At 35.9% G+C, this 20291-nt stretch overlaps 1 protein-coding gene across 3 annotated transcripts in view; it reads right to left on the bottom strand.

Annotated features, from left to right (window-relative positions):
* Positions 1-20291, bottom strand: part of SNRK (SNF related kinase) — a 40686-nt gene that overhangs the window by 19146 nt on the left and 1249 nt on the right. For 2 of the 3 annotated variants that reach the window (XM_071735414.1, XM_071735415.1), the window contains exons 2-3: positions 10414-10512; positions 8399-9092 (exon numbers count right to left, since the gene is read on the bottom strand). In XM_071735414.1, the coding sequence (XP_071591515.1) occupies positions 8399-8987 (589 nt within the window). In that variant the 5' untranslated portion in view covers positions 8988-9092; positions 10414-10512. The remainder of the gene's footprint in view (positions 1-8398; positions 9093-10413; positions 10513-20291) is intronic. The other variant, XM_071735416.1, reaches the window with a different exon arrangement.

Raw genomic sequence — 20291 nt, 5'->3', positions numbered from 1 at the left:
GAATATCTGAGACTGCTGTTCTCAACTCAGACACAAAAGCTCATGATGATCTATTTTATCTGGATTGGAATTTTGGCGGAATCCTCATTAAGCTCAGAAGTAGGTAGAAAATAACTCAGCAGGATAACAGTGGTAAGCTACAGACTTGGAGAAGTGTGGTTAGAGAGCTGGAAGTTGGAAAGGGACCTGGGGGTATTGGTTGGCAGTTGACTTAATGTGAGTCAGCAGCGTATGCAGGTGGCCAAGAAGGCCAATGGCAACCTGGCTTGTAGTAGGAACACTGTGGCCAGCAGGAACAGGAAGGTGATCATCCCTCTGTACTCAGCTGTGGTGAAGCTGCATCTGGAGTACCTTGTTCAGTTCTGGGCACCTCACTATAGGAGGGACACAGAAGTGCTGGAGCGTGTCCAGAGAAGGCCAACAAAGCTCATGAAGGGCCTGCAGCTCATGAAAGACTTGTGAGGAGCAGCTGAGGGAGCTGGGGGTGTTCAGTCTGGAGAAGGCTGAGAGGAGACTTTATCCCTCTCTTCAACTACCTCAAGGGAGGTTGGAGCAAGGAGGGAAACAGCCTCTTCTCCTTAGTGGACTGTGATAGGACCGGAGGAAATGGATGTAAGCAGTGCCAGGGGAGATTTAGGCTGCATGTTAGGAAATATTTTTTCACTGAGAGGATTGTCAGGCATTGGAATGGCTTGCCCAGGACAGTAGTGGAGTCACTATCCCTGGAGGCATTAGAAGGTGTTTGGACCTGGTCCTAAAGGACATGGTGTAGTAGTTGACTATGGTGTTAGTCAAAGGTTGGACTGGATGATCTTGGAGGTCTCTTCCAACCTAAACATTCTGTGATTCTGTGGTAAGTATGCTTGCTACAAGCTAAAATTTAAGATCCTGTTCACAGCATAGACTATGGGAAAACAAAATAAACAATCAAAATTTATAGCATAGCTTCACATAAATTGAAGAACCAAACCAGCTTAGACTAAAAATTCATATAAGCAACTCAAACACAGCAGAAAATGAGACTTCTACTAAAAACAACGATGAAAAGTTACATACTGCAGTGTAAAAATATAAAAGCTGGCAAAATACTGAATTGTTCCAATGATGTCTGTTACATTGTTGATATACTTGTGCTTTAAAAAGAGAATCAGAAAGCTATTTTCACTCTTGTATAAGCTGCAAAGCTGAAAAAAGTTGTATTCCTTATATAAAAAAGTCACTAGTACATTAGTATAAAATGTTTTTGTATTAACAATTTCAGCATTTCTATGCATCACAAGTATTTTTACACTGCCATGTACAAAGACTGATGACAAGTCTTATTCTCAAATTGGACCAGTTGTAAAGTTTGAACAAGATACTAGATTTTTAGCTGATTCAACCATTCTCCAATTCTTTAGCTTTTCTTGAAAAAGGCTTTCAGTAAAATTGTGTACTGAGCTGTCTAGTTTTTAGTTTTGGGGGGGTTTTTTTGGTCTAAAATGAGATTTGTTTTTCCCTTGCAGAAGGCTGAGGAAGAGATCATCTGTAATCAATACTAGCATTTTTAAAATTAACAGGCAGAACTGGATTTCCTTCTTCTTTTAAAGCACTACAAATCCAATTAAAATTACTATTAGAACACACAGCAGACAAGAAAATTAGGAGAAATCTTTTCCTTCCCGTCTCTCCAAAAAAGAGCAGAAATAGCAAATGGCATTAAGCAAATTGTTTTCATAATTAGTTTATCTGCCTGATGAAACAGTCTGTTCTATATATGTTTTTTTTACTTGACTATGACATGATCATCAATAACTAGTCTCATGGAAACTAGCACTTATTTTACCCTGAAGACAATGGTATGGGTTTTGCTAGTTACATAAAACTACCAAAATACAGACAAATGTTCTTTTTTAGTAACTGTTGCATCTCAAATTTCAGTAAGAATATTTTAACAAATCACACCACCACTGAAAGTTCTTTCTGAACACATGCCACTGCCTGTATTCCAAAATAGTCTGGTTTACTCTGATTCATCAGTTCTGCATTTAGAAATGAATTCTTTCTCCTTTGGTTTCTGTTGCTTAGCCACATTTCAGAGGTTACGGAATCTACATTAGAAACACAAACAAAACCAACATTTTCTGAGTCAACTGACTCTCCAATACTACTACTCCAGAAAACAATTAGCCAGGATAAAAAAACCAATAATAACTAGTTAAATGTAGAAGGAAGTTTTTTTCCTCTGTATAAAACATTCTCAAAGTCACTGGACATACTGTAGTCTATACAACACATACAGTTCATACACATAGTTGACTGCAATGTTTTTGGTCTTTCTAAATAAATGATTAGTAAAGACAATTTGCTCCTGGTATTTAAGAAATCCTTCATATTTTTTATCAACTCTTTTCCTAAAGGTTTTAGCTGTAAAATAATTTATAAAAATTAACATCTTAGTACAGTTTTACACGAGTAAAATTTGAGCATCTGGTTTGGAGCTATATAGTACACCATTGATTTAGGTTCCACCAGATCTGTGTTGCCAAATGACACAATCATGGGCTGAACATAAAAATCCAAGCATTTGCTTGCAAGCTAGAGAAAATGAAGCTTCCTGTCTGTGAAGATGTATTTATCATAACAAAATCTTGCAGCACAACAGCAGTTTGAAATACTATGAAAACAGCTCTCCCATGAACACACTGAGCTGACTAAGAAACATCCCTACACTTAAGTTACAGTTCCACTGATGGTAATAACTGAAGACTATCTTGACAACTTCTCTGTGGTTTCACTTGGATAAATCATTCTTTGCTTCACCCAACAACAATTTACTATTGAATGCATTAGTACATGTTCATAAAGTAACCTGGAATACAAATTATACTTCATAAATATTAGGTGGCACAGATTTACTGAGAAGTCATCAAGATCACCGATTCACTCCCTTCATTACAGCCTCTTCACATAATAACATTATTTCTGAATACAAGACTCCAGTACCTGTAGCATTACACCCTCAGTAACTTGAGGCAGTAAAATTATTTTCTTGTCAATAAACTAACTAGATTGAGGAGAAAAAGCAGAAGAAAAAGATAGCAGAGTATAGAAAATACTTCTATTAAAAATAAATTTTGCTGCCTAAAATGACCTAAATATCCTCAAGATTTAAACTTTCTGAAAGTATTCTACAACCACTTCTTTACATTTTTCCCCTTCTGAAAAGTACAAAAAGCTAATTTTTGATCATTTTTGAAATTTGACTCAGATTTTTTCAGCAGTGAGATATACAGCACAGCAGGGAAAAGGCAGAAAAGCACGGCCACTATCACAAGCAAACAAGACAAGCAAGCACCAAAACAAACAGAGTACTCAGACCAATTCCTACTGCTTTGCTTCAAAAAGCATTTGAAGCTGGAAAAGTAGATCACATCTTCTCCTACAAATGCACTGGCAGTGATACTTGATGAATTTCAGTCTAATTAATTTCTTTCCCATGGAAGGTGAAGTGAGCTAGGCTGAGGTTGTTCCAACCCAGGCTTGCTAACACTAGTGTTAAAGAGAGGCAGGTCCTACCACCTTCCCCCAGAACTTTAGTCCAAGCCATATGCTCCTTTCACATCCTTTGCACCAACTCTTCCATTCAATGCAATGGAAACAAACCAGTTCACTAAGTTAAGCCTGCAGAAAGTTAACAGTTTACTATCAAGATAGCAGATAAAATAAGTTCATCAAAATGGTCAGCTATGCCATAGAGTGAAGCACATGAGAAGGGTAGCTCTGCACTGATGGAAGCAAAGGAGAAGACCCCTTTTCACTGAAAGCAGCTAGGTATTACACTCTTAAGTTTTCTGCATGCTTACACCTTTAAGTTCATTCTGTAGCATATCTAACTATCAATTTCCTTAAGTGTTGCAATACAACATTAAAAAGGGAGATCTTGAAAACAAAACAATCAGTAAAAAGCTTTTGTAGGACTTCTTGCTTTTTGTTTCTGCCAAATTTGGCTATAATCTGATCCTGAGCATCCTGAAACTCCAAAATGCTGTCAGGTATGCTAAATGATTCAACACTGTATATGGTTTGCAAGTATCTTACCACATTTTTTTTTTTAAACTCAAGTCTGTCAAGTCTTGTATCCAGCATTTTTATAGCATAAAATGTTACTGTACATACCCTGTGGCCATTATGGGTACATTAGCCATTCAGTTAATGATTAAAATGCTATACACATGCATATAAACACTAAAACTAGCTCTGCACAGGCCAAATAGGGTTATATGGGCTACTGAGCTATGCTCAAGCACCAAGTAAACCTGGCTGAAGCTTTGAAAGACCAAATACACTCCAGCAACACTATAGGCAAGGAAGAAGCCCTGGCAAGGGCCTAATGCAAAAAAAAAAAAAAAAAAAAAAAAAAAAAGCCAGAATTTGGGATCATTCCAACAGAGACAAAGTGGGTCTAAATACATTATCATCATCCCAGGACATGTCAAGGCACATGTGATAAATCCTCTCTTTCCTTTAAGAATCAGAAATATATGACTAAGCAATGAATCAATGAATACATACATCCACTAATATCTACCATATTGTCAGAAGATATCTAGGTCTGAGTTGTAAAAAAGCCAGCAATTAAAGTAATGAATGTTATCCGAGTTGTTATCTGCAACTTCTAAGATGTCAGTAAAATGGATTTGGACTTCTTGCCAGTTGAATAGCACTGAGCTACAGTAACCATAATCTTCTTGTTAGTTTTGTCTTATGAGAAACATCATACCACCATTCTCTTGGTGTTGCCACAGACTGCAATGGTAAACAATTATGGTTACAATGTTATTTGTGCATTACAGTACCATGCTAGAGGCCTGTGCTCAACTCTGCTAAAGAGATAATCCCAGTCTTACAATCTGAATAAGGATGACTTTACTCTGCAAATGTTTATATCCATCTAAAAAACAAAAAACAAACAAACAAAAAAACAAACCAACAAAAAAACCAACCAACCAACCAACCAAACATACAAAAAACCTGTAGTCTACACAGCACTTGAAACTTGCTCCCATATCCGATCTGAAAGAACCAAATAATTTCAAAAACTGTATTTAAACTTTCGTAGCCAGGAAAGAGGTAATTTCTACTTAATGATTCAATCTTGGTTGATGCTGATAGAGGAAAGCAAAATGTGATAACAGAAGCATGCTTTACTCTCTCATCTGTAGTTATCTACTTTTGAATACGGCTGGAGTTCACTGGATTACACTGCTGCTCTAGACAGAAGTCTGATCTACAATAATATCCATTTGATTTATGAAATGATCTTTATGTGCAACAACAGTCTCACTTTCAACCCTCACTTTCCTCTAAAACAAATCCTAATTAAGTGTGAAAAAAACATGGGAAACTATAAGCAACAGAACTTCTCATTATCTAACTCACTCAGCTTTTTGAAAAGCCCTGGGAACATCTGATCATTGCCTAATATTCCTCTTGCATCATTTTAACTACAGCACTATACACAAAAGGAAATGAGATCTAAATTATCCAGTCTCTTTCCAAGTGTGAAAACTTTTAAGTAGTATCACAAAGGGAAGATTAATCTCTAAGCTATCTGAAACAGTTACCTTTTCATAAAGCAAGCTTTTCCATGATATTTATTAAGCCTATACTTTAATGAAAACATGCCCCGAATATTTCAGCTCTTTGTAGCAAAAAAATGTAAAGTTTTTCCCTTTATATACTCATTCTAATGTTATGTACAAGACACAGAAAAGCCATGTTTGTGGTAAAAATCTTTTGGGAAAAAAATACAGTTCTATCAAGTTTTCTTATAACAAATTTTGCAAATATAACAATTTTGGATAAATGACATCAGGTGGGAGGGCTAAAATATTTTAATGATTGCAAATGTATATTAACATGCACAAAAGCAGGGCACTCCTTTTTAATTTGGCATTTTAATAAACTGAGTTTGTTTTCAAGTGGTCAGATGCCCACAAAGGGGCATGACCATATAGTTGCAGCTAGAGAAATCATGACCTCCTTTCACATAAGCAATTAGTTTTTAGTTTGACTCAGCTACAATGTAGTTTTATCCTACCTGGCAACAAGTCTTTGCCACTGTCAGTCTTTACGTTTGTAATAGCTCTATTCAGCCAATAGCTGAGTGAATTTACACCACATTTTTGAAAATGGTTACTTAATGAATTTGGGGATATGTCTAGTCTACAAGTATGAGCTCATCTTAGCATGAAAGTTTGTTTAAAAGTTCAGAAAAGTTTACACAAGCTGATTTCTCAGTTGTATCATTACATGATTAGTGATAAATTTCCTGAACACACATTCTTTTATGATTCTACCTCTAAGACTCCATGTGGAAGAAAAGGGGAAGGAGGGCTTAAAAGAAGTTCCTAATTTTTTTTTTCTTTTCACAATTTTTGCATTTAAAATACACAAGTCATATTTTAAAATCTTACAGTCTATCTTTTTATGCAAAGTTAGAAAAGGAAAACCCAGACTCTTAAATGTTATTACCTTATTTGTAACATAGTAAATTTTGATGGATTTATTTTTTAACTATTTTATTGAGAGTACTTCAGAGCTAGAAGAAACCAGTTTCTTCTAGGTTTTCTACTGTTCACATCAATCCACTCTATATTAGTCAGACCTCCTCCTCTATTAAACCATTCGATCATTTTCTTCTAGTACTACTAAGACATTTATCTACCTAACTGCTTACAAAGTTCTCCAAGGAACATTTTACATGATGCCAGAGTTCTTACATTTATCATTAAGAGGTCCAAAGTGCACTTTGTTAGCAATATAATTAAATTCAGACCATCTGGTCATAATGCTCCTAATGCACCAACACCACTCTCCATTAACCCCCACACAACTTCTGTCTCTCAAGCATCTTCACTTGGGCAGCAATATCAAAATGTCCATTTTTTGATTATGCTCCAAAATTTGTCTGCTACTCCAATTTTCAAGAAATTAACATAAGAGACTATATAAAATATCTAACAAATGCACCTTTCCATCTGGCTTTGGAGGCCACTGAATCAGTTACATTTATGCTTCAGGAAATTCAAAATAAGACACGCAAGAACTCAGGAGTTAGGATCTTTAGTGTGCTACTAGAAAAAAACAGAATCAACTAATCTAGAACATATGACTTTAAATAGAAATTATTTTGTCAAGTATGATTGGAGCATCAACATGGATTTGCAAAGCCACAAATAGCATAGGCATCTAAAATTCCTAATTATAGCACACTTGAGAAAGTACTTTCAAGTCCACAAAACCCACAGAAAAATACCTACTCAAAATCAGAAGCCATGAAGTGATACTCAGCTGTTTAAGCAAAGATCCTACAATATACTAGCTAAAACTATTTACATTTTAAAAGTAAGAATTTTACTTCAGTACGTAGGAATGCCATATCCACATACAAAATTAGCTGACTGTTTACCTTTGGCAAATCAGCAAAAATTTAGACATGTCAGTTGTAAACTATTACTACAGACACTACTATAACCATAGCTCAGAGTTTTAACAGGTGTCATTAGAACAGTAGAAGTATTGGAGACTGGGCACACAAGAACAAGAAGCATGTTGACTTTAACAATCTATTTTTGAAGTATCATTTAGAATTTCATATACCTAATTTTTCTGAAGATAAGAGCAATCTGTATGATTACAGGACATTATTCAGTGACTCTACCAAGGTTTATAGCTATTAAAAAAAACAAACCAACCAAACAAAAAACCACAACAACCTCTAAATTACTTCTAACAGCATAGGTAGATCTATCAGACTACGAGCATTATCTGTAGTAGTCTGTCTAGTACACCCCACTTTCCATATATAACCATGAAAACTGATTTGCACATTACTACTTTTACTTTTTAAACAATAGGGAACAACTGGGAACTTATCCCTACTTTCCATTCTCAGACATGAACAGGGCAGAGAAGAGGAAGGAGTTCAAGCCACCTTAATTTCTTTGGTAGCCAAGTTAGTGTTTGTTAAAAATGGGTTCCTACTACCTTGCAGAAGAAAATGTAATGTAAGAAGCCTGGGCTTACACTGTCATTCTTACATAGCTAAACTGAGCAAAGAAAATTGCTGGGTGGTAATGGCTTTTTTAGGGAGAGGGTGACAGGAAGACATTAAAAATAAAGCCATGCACTTTTCTGGAAAGGAGATAGGTCCTTTAACAAAGCAGGTACAAATATACATAATGTGATCACACTATTAATAATAGGAACGTTAATTACAATGTATACAATTGGGTCATTTAATTAAAGAACTTTTAAGCATTTTTGAGAATGCTTGAGTATCTCCTATAACAAAAACAGAGTGGTACATCATCATAGTACTTCAGATTATTGGTTAAATTCAAAGAAGACATACCCACTGCTGGTGCATCATATTCATCCCCAAGTAAAATTTCAGGAGCAGAATATGCAAGAGATCCACAGCTTGTGGTGAGCTTCTTTCCAGGCTGAAATTTGTTGCTGAAGCCAAAATCAGTCAATTTCACAAGACCTTGTTTTTCAAAGAAGACAACATTCTCTGGTTTTAAGTCTCTATGAACTACATGCAGTTTATGACAGTAGGATATAGCATGAACTATTTGAGCAAAATATTTTTTTGCCAGATCCTCGTTGAGACCTTCTTCATGCTTCATAATGTAATCAAACATATCTCCTCCATCACCTAGCTCTAAGATAAGATAAAGCTTAGTCTGGGTGTCAATCACTTCATACAGACGTACTATATTGGGATGCTGCACTAGTTTCATGCATCTCACTTCTTGAAAAAGATGTCCTGTGGCTAGAGTGTCCAGTTTGGTCTTGTCAATTACTTTTACTGCCACTTTTTCACCTGTAAAGACATGCCGAGCAAGTTTGACCACAGCAAAGTGTCCTCTGCCCAAAGTTTTATCCAAGTCATACAATCCTGCAATTTTTCCATCATATCCTCGTTTGAAGCCTGCCATTCTGTTCCAGAAGCAGAAATAAAATTTAAACTCTTTGGAAACTTGGTATTTTCATATAAGGGTATCTGAAGCAAATAAATAGTCCATTGTCACTGCCAAGCACACCTAAAAAGAAAGAGAGGATTATAGACAAGTATAAAAATAAGCAAAATTATTATCTTGTAATTCTCCTGAAGTTAACTGCTACATGACTACAGATTACTTATGAAATTTTTCAGGTTTTTTGGTTTTTTTTTTTTCAAAGGGTTTGATAAGCCATGCTGGGGGTAACCAACAGATTTCTGAAATCACATTACCAGTATGCTTGAAGAAAGTGAATTGCAGCAGTGCAACAATGACAGTGTCACTAAAACTCAGTGGCCTTGGTGTTCTTGAATTAGTAAACTTGCAAGCAACACTTGGAAAAATTTGTGTTATAAGGAATGTAAAAACTGGCAAAGGTGAAATCTGGGACTTTTCTTGCTACATTAGAAATCAGCTGAGCAACACAGCATTGACAAGAGGAACATGCTTGATTTATCTTAATTTGGCAGATTCTGTCATGTTGAAGCATGAAATAGCTCTAATACAAAGTTCTGACATCATGATTTTGGACTTCTACCTTCTGTTTTATAGCTTCCTGTTTACAATAGCTCAGACTGATATGCAAGACAATTTTGTTACTCAGATTTGTTAGAGCATCATCAATCAATACTGCAACTACAACAAATGAACATTGCTTTACAGGCTGAAATGAAACATTTGGATTGGATGTACTCAGCTAAATAAAACCTTGTTAAATATTTTGACTGGAATTATAAAAACTGGTGGCAAAAAGTTTGCATATAGGCTGTATATGTTCAACAGTTCTGGGAATGAGTCAGGAGAAGGGGAAGAAGAACGGGAAGAAAGAAGAGAGAATTCAAGACTTCAACTTATTTGTGCTGAACTCCTCCTTACCAGTTAAAGTGGCACCTAAGAAAACAACATCCAACTTACACAAAATTCACATTCACACCTGCTTTGGAAGGTCTTTGCCATTCTTTTTCCACCTAACAAAACAACTTTTCCTGGATCCTTAACTAAGTCCAAGGTTTTAATAAAAAAACTACCAAAAAGTTATTTCTCCCTCTTTTGAGTGCAAAGGAGCTAGAAATATGAAAATTAGACTGCTTGTTGCCAACTCAATACAGAAAATGTAGCTCTTTAGAATACATTTTCAGTTTCAAAAGTGAACTTCAAAAAGAAAATGTTTGAAAAGGAAGCTGGCAAACAAACAGCCCCTTACATTAGTTCTTCTCAAGTAAAAATGTAAGCATTATATTAAAAACACTCCCTGCTAAACAAGTTATTTCATGGGCAGTGAAACTAATGAACCTGGTTTCATCTGGATTCAATTACAAGGTTGGGGGTCCTATGAGGATTCTCTGATGTTTAACAAGCTCACCTTACTGCTTCTCTCAGCTGGAGCCATGGTATAACTTCTTCTCTATCCAGCTGTCTACTTCCACAAAGTCCGTAGGAATTCAGTTTGAGACCTCCACCCCTGTAAAATTTGAATGAAATCAATCAACTTCTGAAATCTCATAACTTGTACAAGGAACAGGATAAGCATAACAGCGGAGTCTGGGGTTTTGTTTTTCTTTACAGATAATGATCAAGCTTTTATAAACGTCATTATGTTTCTTGTTGCTCTGCCCTTTCATTCTGCTATGAAGTTCTGTGCTTCAGGTGCTCTCCCAAAAACTACTCCACTCCACTAAAAGATGCCATAGTATCAAAATTGGGGTTTCCCAACACATCCCATATAGCTTATCTTACAAAGCTTCCCTTACCACTACCAATTAATCACTTAATACCATCCCATCCTTATTCCAGTAAGCACAAAACTAGATTAGTGCATGTTATATTAAACCAAATGCCCACATCAAACACTCTCCCTACCTAGTAAGCAACCATTAGAGGATGCATACAGAGGAACATAGCATAGTGGCAAACATAACGATAAAAGATGAAACTATCTTTAAAAGATTCAGAAAGCTTCTTTACATCAGAGGGCAGTGGCTTTGGGTTTAACGACTGATGGATTCCACTCCGCCCTTCCCTGTGAAACTAGGCAGGTACTTTATTAAAGCATGTGAATTTTTAGTATCAAGAACATCCTGCAACAATAACTTTGATAGCTTAACTATGTGCTGTGAGAAGAACCATTTCCTCTTGTTTGTTTATAATACTTTTCATAAGTTGTGCATCTTCTCATTCACTGTTCTAATGCAGAAACTGTCATACTCTATTTACCTTTCCTCAAGCAGCTCAGTTTTAGCTTCCTCCCTTCCTAACTTCAGTTCAATCTTGTTCAAGCCCTAGTCTGTCAGTCCTTTAACAGAGGTTGTTCCATAGGCTTCGCATTCTTATCTTTCTCTATGCATTTCCTGTCTTGTTCTATACTACTTACTTCAGCCTATTTGTAGGTGGGTTTTGTTTTGTTTGTTTTTTTTTTACTACTACTTAGCATTGACGTAATGTTTGAATGCTTCGTTACAGTTTTCTAATGTTCCATCATATTGACCTAATTACCAAAGTGCAGGCTAATGAAAAATAGTCTATGTACACCCATAACCACCTAACCTCAACCTGTACAAAGCAATGCAGGAAATACTAATCAGCTGTGCCCCATAAGCTGTGCGACTCCCAAGTTTCAATCCTGAAAGGATTGCAAACATTAAAAAAAACCAACCAACAACAACTTTATAGAATTGCTGTCCTCACAGCACCCTAATCAGACTCCTCAGTACTGCTTTTAGATTAACTAAAAAGAAAAAAAAAAACCCCACACAATTTTACCAAGACGTTTTCTAAACTGCCACCTAGGACATCACTGCTCCTTCCAAATCTTTCTAACCATAATACATCCTATAGTCAATACCTTATGCTCACCTACTTAACTTTTAGAATCCTGAAATTAAAAAAAAACCAAAAAAACCCCAAACCAAAACCAACACAAAACCAAAAAAAAAACCCCACCCCAAGCAAGCAAACAAACAAGTCATGCTAGAAAAAACCAAAACAAAACCAAAAGACCGGCAGCCATTCCCTATGCAACTGAAGTTACCAACTAACTCCACTGCTCAAGTTTTTACAGACCATTTCTTTCTTCAGTGTTACATCATACCACAAGATTTAAGTCTCTGTTAACATGAATTCCATCACATCTTACAAATCTGGCTCAGATCATGAAACACCTTTCATCTCCAAGGAGGATACATGGCTTTAAGAGACATTTTCTGATAAGTCTTAAATTCAAAAACACCAATTGCACACAAAATGGAGCTCCCTTAGTACATGGCAAAACCCAAGTTTTGTTACTGGAAAGATGGAGGTAAAAAAGCTTCGGCCAATTTCCAGCTAGTGTTTTCTTTCTTGTATTAAAGAAGGTTCCATCTCTGGCAGAGCAAAAAGGAGAGAGGCAAATCCATACAGATGTAACAGAATATAACTTGTCTGAATTCAGGCAACTTCAACACTCAGCAGAAAGGAAAGATTTATACATAATTATTTTGTTCACATGGCACATTCTCAACCATCTTTGCACAAACTCAACAAATGATTTCTCTCTGAATAACAGAACACACAAACATCAACCTGTCAACAAAATTCCAGCAAAAATCAGTTATGCTTAAGCCATGGAGAAATACATCAGACAGTAATCAATAGAATAAAAGCTTACCAAAATGAACATAAAACTACACTTACTAATGTTGCAGCCCCATCAAATAAAATTAATGCAGGTTCATTAACAGTTTAAGCTAAATTCTGCACAATAACAGACCAACTACCTTTTAATTCTGTGGGTTAAAAATTCATCTTCTGAGACAAAGCTCCCACAGCTAAACACAAAGATCTTCAATGCACACACAGTTTGAAGTGAACATATTAAAATTAAGATTTTGATATGTACTAGCTGTACATAGCAAATGGGTACAAAACTGTCACAGGGTAATTGCAACTTAAACATGCTACCTAAAGGATTGCAGTTGCTCTACCAACACCTATCACAAAAGTAGCTTATTTTTCCTCAGTTTCTCTCTAGAGTAAGAAAGCAGAAAGAAGGATCAAGTTTCACACAGTATGAGCTTTCAAGCTGAAGCCTCTTTGGGACTCTTACTCTGCAGTTCTCTCCTTAGTTACATCGGTAAAATTTGAGGCTTACAGATTAATACATCTACTACCATCACACTCTAAAACAGGGTTAGTTTTAATGACAGATAATTTCAGTGATCCAGTTTATGACCTCTTGAACTTTTTTACCAAATGAAGAAGCTTCAAATTGCAGCATGGGACACAACCATCCATACTTTGCCAGAAAGTCAAAATAAGTCCAAGGAAAAATTCTTCAGAGATGGTTATATAATGGAAAACATTTACCTGTCCTTATTTTAATTCCTGTTACTCAAGTCCTTTATAAATTAGTTTTTCAGCAGAGAGTTTGGGTTTTTCAGTTGGCAAGCTTACTAACCATCAGTAGCATTTAATCCATGTAGCTAATTACGATTTTAAAAACCCAGTTTTCCCTAACTATACTAGAATTCAGCTACACCCGACACTCATTTTATGCAATTTAGACATCTACCAATAAATAGATTCAAAATAGACCCTTCTTTCCATAGAAGCTCATTTATCCTATCCCCCCAAATACTACAGACTCCGTAATGGAGATCTGCCATTTTGTAGTATCACATGCATCCTATTAAGACACTTAATAGTATCACAATCTAACCATCTCTAAAAGATGGATACATCTCTAATAGGTCTGTTAAAAAAATTTAAAAAGCATATTTCAAATACACTGTTTTTTCTTTTAGTAATTCATCCTGTTGAAAAGGTTTTTCTAGATTATACATTAAGATTTAAGACCAGGTTAGTTCATCTTACTTCAACATGTGTATTAGCTTCTTACTTTGTTTCCTAAAGATTCACAGTTCCATTTTGACAAAATGTTATAGTCCTACCAATGCAAAAACTTCACTGCATTAGCAGGCTAACAAACATAAAAGCTGAAGCAATCTAGACTGGGACTCATCTGTCCACAGACAACTAACCATTCCTGTCTCCCTACACCATAAATGGAGAATCAGTCAACGCAGATAAGAGTCTACGATAAAACAAATTGCACCCCAAAGCAGATAGCTAAATAGATCAAATGAATCATTTCTTAAAAGCACACATTTTCATTTTCTGTAAGATAAGTTTAGGATGACTAGTTCAGTGAATGTACACATTACAGGCATCCAGATGATAAAGTTTCACTTGTTTGTCCTTTTGCTTTTCGGAGTGGTTTTTTTGTTTGTTTGGGGGGGGGGGAATTGCTTTTTTTTTTATTGTTGTTGTTGTTTTTTGTGTTTCTTTGGTCTCAGATGAATAACAGTGTTATCTGCCAATCATTTCTTTACTATATAATTACATGTTGACGCTTATGTTGCTATTCTTCCTAGAATTACTAAATCAAAATTTGACACAAACTGATCACAGAGATCCAGAAGTGATTTTTTTACCCTGGAAACAATTTGAACACATCATTAGTCTGAGAGCAAGCTGAAAAAAATATCAACCCCAGTACACAAACTTTAAAAGTATATTTTTTCACATTTTTTTGCAGTTTTTCCTACCAATTTTATCAGCTATCCTACTATAAGATACCTTCACAGTTTAATCCATGAAACTTTAAAGCCAGTCTGTTACTATATGAGCCACCACTTACATGTGACCATGTTACACCTTCACCAGTATGTCAACCTACTTTCCCCAAGAGGGCTTTCAATCACCTTTCCTTTTATATAAGGGAGAATTAACAAACTGGAAACAGGTACAAAGTGTTGCAAGAGAAAGTTTGAAGAACATACACACCTACTGAATACCATGTGCTCTGAATATTAGCCATGACACGATTTCTCCAGCACATCTGCAACTTTCTCAGCCTCATACTGGCCAATATTCCTTGAACGTTCAAGACACAATATGGAACTCAAGAACCCAAGAACCTGTGGAGAATCTCCCTTTGCTTCCCCACACAGGTGTCACAGTCCAGCAAAGCTGTTACCACCTCCAGTTTCCTATGCACAGTAGATTTTAAGGTGTATATGCACTTCTTTTATTTTCATCCTAGGTGTCGTTGCCATCTCCCATAGCATTGGCCCCCATCTCATACTGCATTGCTAAGCTTTCAAGATATATCAGCAAATCTCCCTACCATTCAGCATGGCTACACCTATAACAATGAAGATAAGAGATATCAAGAAGTTCAATGTTCTGAATAAAAAACCCTGCCCAATTTACTGGCATTCCCAGGTTTTAAGAAGTCTATGGACTTTTGTTCTGAAAAAGATATGAAAGCTACTAATTGATGAAGTTCTGCCTTTACATATTTGGGAAGCAAATAAACTTTAAAAGAACTCACTGTTCCTGGATGTATAAACAAGAGGCTGGGGGAGGGGCAGAATTATAGATTTCAGAAGAAATTGGTTATTAATATTATTTTGTAACAGCAAATTATTAGAGCCTGAGATCCAAGAGCAAGATTTTGAGGCATTTCCAATTTATAAGACAAATTAAACTTAATATGACACATGATTCAGGATTCTTTAATTGTCAAAGAATAAACTTTTTTTCTTAGGCAAGAAATTCTCAAACTTCAACTATCTGGAAGATTAGTCCAGTCACACCAAGCATGGCAAGTTTAAGCTTTTCTCATTCACACAGTTTGCAAAGTTGTGGTAAGTGATTTGCAGATCACAATTGAGAGCAAACTAAAATTTGATAACTGTGTTGTAGAAACCCCACTATGTAGTTGACATCTTTGAGAGGGTCATCTTCAATACAGTCAAGTGAAAAAAGCCACTGGATATGAATTGATCCTTCAAGGCCCTCAAATTTAAAAATCAAGAATGTTTTTCCCTTTTTCTTTAACAGCAAAAAGGTCTATGAGAAAATAAACACTGAAGTAGGTGTTGTGAAGTAACAGCAAGAGAGCAGTAATAATAGCAGGATTATTATTACAGACCAGACACCAAAGCTAGTAATACAAATTTGTTAAGTGATCAAACTGATCCATTGACAAACCCATGATTAATAGTCACTGGCATTGCTTCCAGCTGCTTCTAGTTGTGAAACATGTTAAAAGCCCACGACACTTTCATAACCATGCTGATAATCACTGTAGTTCACAAGGTGCTTTCCATTTCTAAGAGAAGGTATTGCATAAGACAAGTGCAATCTGCCCTATGGATCTGAGAACTCAGTAACAGCTTTACACCATTTAAAGCCCTCACACCAGCCACAGGTCCAAAAGCAATTAATTCCATCCTGTTCCTGTTTTCTTCTTGTGCTTACTTTCAAAGTCCAGTATGTATCTAAGCAAATTTAAAAAAAAAAAAAAAAGTAATGCAAACAGACACCACCACCCTATTCACTTATCAGATGTTTCAGCAATACATCACTTAAGACCTAGAGCTGAGCTTAATGTATTATAACAGAGGAAGAGATGAATACCAGACCTTCCTAAATGGTCATGTCCCTTAAATTATCTTCTGCAAAGTCGTATGTGATAATATCTTTTAAAAAGTACTTGCTCCAAATGTTATATCTGCTAGTACTTTCTTTTTGTATCTGTAAATCAGTTTTAAGATTTGTTCAGACCCTATGATGTCTGATATATAAAAAAATTAGTTTCAGTTGAAATTATCATATTTTCCAGTTCCCACTGAAAGATAAGCTTCTCCTCAGCTACAGGAAATTAACATGGGTATCTTTTGTAAGTCCAAAGTAGTCCAAAGATCATAGAAACCAACAAGCTTTTCAGTCAAGCATCCTATAAGCAGCAGAGATAATTCATGGTAGTTGGACTCCCTAGCCCAAAATTATACTTTTCCAAGCTTGATAAGAAGCATCCAAGTAGCTTCTCAAAGGCTTTATTATTCCAAATCTCAACACTTCTTCCTTTTTAATTATTGGGGTTTTGCCCCCCAGCAAAAAAAATAGGAACATGAAACTGATGAAGAAACACTTTGCATATCAGTCAGAAGTCATGTACTTGTGATTCATGATGGTATCACTATCTTTTAGACAGGACACTACATCTCTGTTTCCAGAAAACATACTGCAGGAACTCTGCAGAAAACAGGATTTTTATTCCACTCATCTGGACTCTTCTAGAGAAACTGCCTCATCAGTTCATTCATGAATTCTCAGAATTGTTCAACTTTTTCAAATATTTGTTTATTTACATTACAACATAATTTTATCATGCGAGACAGAGTAGCAAAGATAACTAACAGAGCTCTAAACATTTCACCATTAATAAATGAACACGTCAGTGTAGCTTAACATTTGGTAAGTTGCCACAGTTGTTACATCTATCACCATCTTTGTTGTGTAAATTCAAATCAAACATGATTTTTATTCTGTATCAAGAGAGGTGAAAGCATCAAATGCTAGCTCAAAAATGAGTATCCAGATGCAAATATGTTAGTAGCTATTACAAGCAATAGTGATTTTAACTAAATTTCTTAAGAATTATCTCTGAGCTCAAATTTTAGATAGCTTCCTTTGTTTAGCAATCTCTCAGTCAGTTCAGTCCTAACGTTTTACGTCAAGTAGCCTCCGAGATGCTGACATTTCCCACCTAGGATATAAACTACTTAAGATTTAAAAAAATAGCATCTACCCAAACCTACAGTTACTCAGTTACAATATTTTATCATAATTTATAACATCCTGAATTAGTTAGAATTAGTTAGGCAGACACCTGAAATTCACCATACTTCAACATGAACTAAAATCATAATAGTCTAGGCTATTATCTCTTAAGTCTCTTAAGTCCAGTCAGTAACGAGATAAAAGGCTGCTGCAGAAAACACCGAATGATACACGAAGAGTAAAAACCACCCTGTCACATTCACTGCAACATTCATGCCCCAACATTCTTGTAGAAGATGACAGTATAACTGAGAGAGTCAGCTTTTCAGAAAGAGAACATGCTGCTCTGTTTTGTATTTCACAACTGTAAAAACTACACAGCAATTTTTCCTCATTAAGTTCTTAACATTGGTGACTTAATCAACTTAACGTGTACTAGAACTTTGCTAGGGTAAGTTATCCTAGAATTGTAAAGGAGTATCCAGTTTTAAAAATCCTCTTAAGCTCTCTAATACCGTTATGTGTATTGTAACAACAGCTACTTCACATTACTACAAAAACTGCATTTCAGTTGAGTACTTGGAAGCAGTGTGACACAGAAGATGCACAGAACCTCACTGGTTAAATTGAGGCTTACACAGGTGAGGTTGAGAGCTTTCGTAAGCTGAAGTATATTCATAATAAACTGCACTTCAGCCCTGTATACAAAAAGGTTTCTTATTTTAAGACATAATTAGAAAACACTATCAAGCAGGAGTGGACTGAAGTTCAGCAGGAAGTGTAGCTATAGCTACAGCATTTCAGAGGAATTTTGAAAGCAGACATGAATAATAATAAAAAAGTAGTGCATTTTTTCACGAGACACAGACATGCTGAGGAAAAAAACCAAGCTGCACTAGGCTATTGTGCCCTTGGAAGCAAGGCAGGCAACAAAGCAAGATAAAGGCGCTAGCTTAGCACCACGGTTGCCAGTGGGACAAAAAGGGCACTAATTAATTGAAGGCATAGACTGCAAAAGAATTACTCAAATATATTGAAGGCAGGGAGTTAGAGCCTTAGGAGAGACCAGGTTGGTCAGAACAGTGCACTAGGAAGATGACTATTGCAAGTACAATAATACCTGCAGAACCACCTTAATGTGCATACACTCAACATGCTATTTCTTTAAAATAATCTAAAACCAGACTGGGTACCTACAGTGCAATGACCCACAGCACAGGGGAACACTACTCCTCATAGCAAGGTGATTCAAGAAACATCAGTAACCTGTACAGAAATTTCAGTACTCAAAACTCAATCTTGACTTTCTTCCATCTCAACTGTGTAAAGAGAAAAAAACCAAACAAGTTTATCCCTAAGTCCACTTGAGATGGTCTCTTTCCTTTATCCCTGTTTTTGTTGGAAGCCTCAGGCATGGATCACAAAGATTCCCTTGAAAGAGCCAGATGAATGTGCAGTCTTAGATGATACCTTGCCCACAAGGCACTACCTGGCATTCAGGTTAGCTTCTCTTCATGAGCACTTGAAAATCATTGCATTATCCTACCACTTTTCTGGTCATTTTGAATATTCATAAAAAATGTGAGACAAGACCAGCCTTTTTTCTCCTTAGATCTTTTCTTTGTTTGTTATTTGGGTTGGGGGGGTTTTTGGGTTTTTTTGTTGTAGTTTTTGTTTGGGTTTTGGGTTTTTTTTTTTTTGTTAAGACTTCAAATCCAGATTTTTTTCATAGTAGAAGTATGAAAAATATTAGTAATCTAATATTAGCAAATATTAGTAGTCTCTAAGTTAGTTTGGACATATTCTACAAGGTAAATTTGACTGCACCATGTATCAACGGCTGTTAGTTCTAAGTTTGTTTCATATTCCTTCTAAGGATAGGTACAAAAATAGAATAAAACTAGCACAAAAATAACTACAGATGAATTCCCACTTTCTGATATACTTTAGCTATCAAACCCCCACCACCACTTTTCATTAACCTGGTTCCTAGTGATGCATGCCTCATAAAAACTGCTTAATTATAAAATAAGAAACATTTGCTTGCAAACACTTATATATATTTAATTTTGCTGAGATTCATTAAACTGGTTCTTCCCCAGAGCCTGAAAATCTAAATATATCCATAATAAACAACTCCAAGAAGAAGCCTATATGACTAAGTAGTGACTGCACTACAGAGGGCAGGCGTAAGCAGATTTGCATGCAATTCATTCATGCTAGATGGCTGGAAATCATACAATACACATCAGCTGCCCTAGGAACTGCAATGGTGCTGCTGAAGAAACCACTTCTTTGCATTTGCACTTTTAAAAAGCTCTTGAAAGAAAGATGAGCAGTAAGAAACTATATAAACAAAAATCCAAAGCTTTTATTTCCATATTCCACGTGAAGCTTTCTCCTTCACAGGTGTTCTAGCATCACTTACCTATAAAAATAACTGGTTTGAAAATAGGTCACATTTGTAGCCAACCATCCTCTGGCCAACATAGCCTTTTTCCCTAGTGGATGCTCTCTGATATTTTATTCGGTCTACTACTAAAAAAAAAAAAAAAAAAAAAAAAAAAAAGGAAACAACAATACACCCAAACAAACCAAAACCACACCGCCAGAAACAACCACATACATCTGTCC

Source organism: Heliangelus exortis, chromosome 2 (genome assembly GCF_036169615.1).
Source record: "Heliangelus exortis chromosome 2, bHelExo1.hap1, whole genome shotgun sequence".
Lineage (NCBI taxonomy): Eukaryota > Metazoa > Chordata > Aves > Apodiformes > Trochilidae > Heliangelus > Heliangelus exortis.
This window is presented reverse-complemented; position numbering and strand designations above follow the sequence as displayed.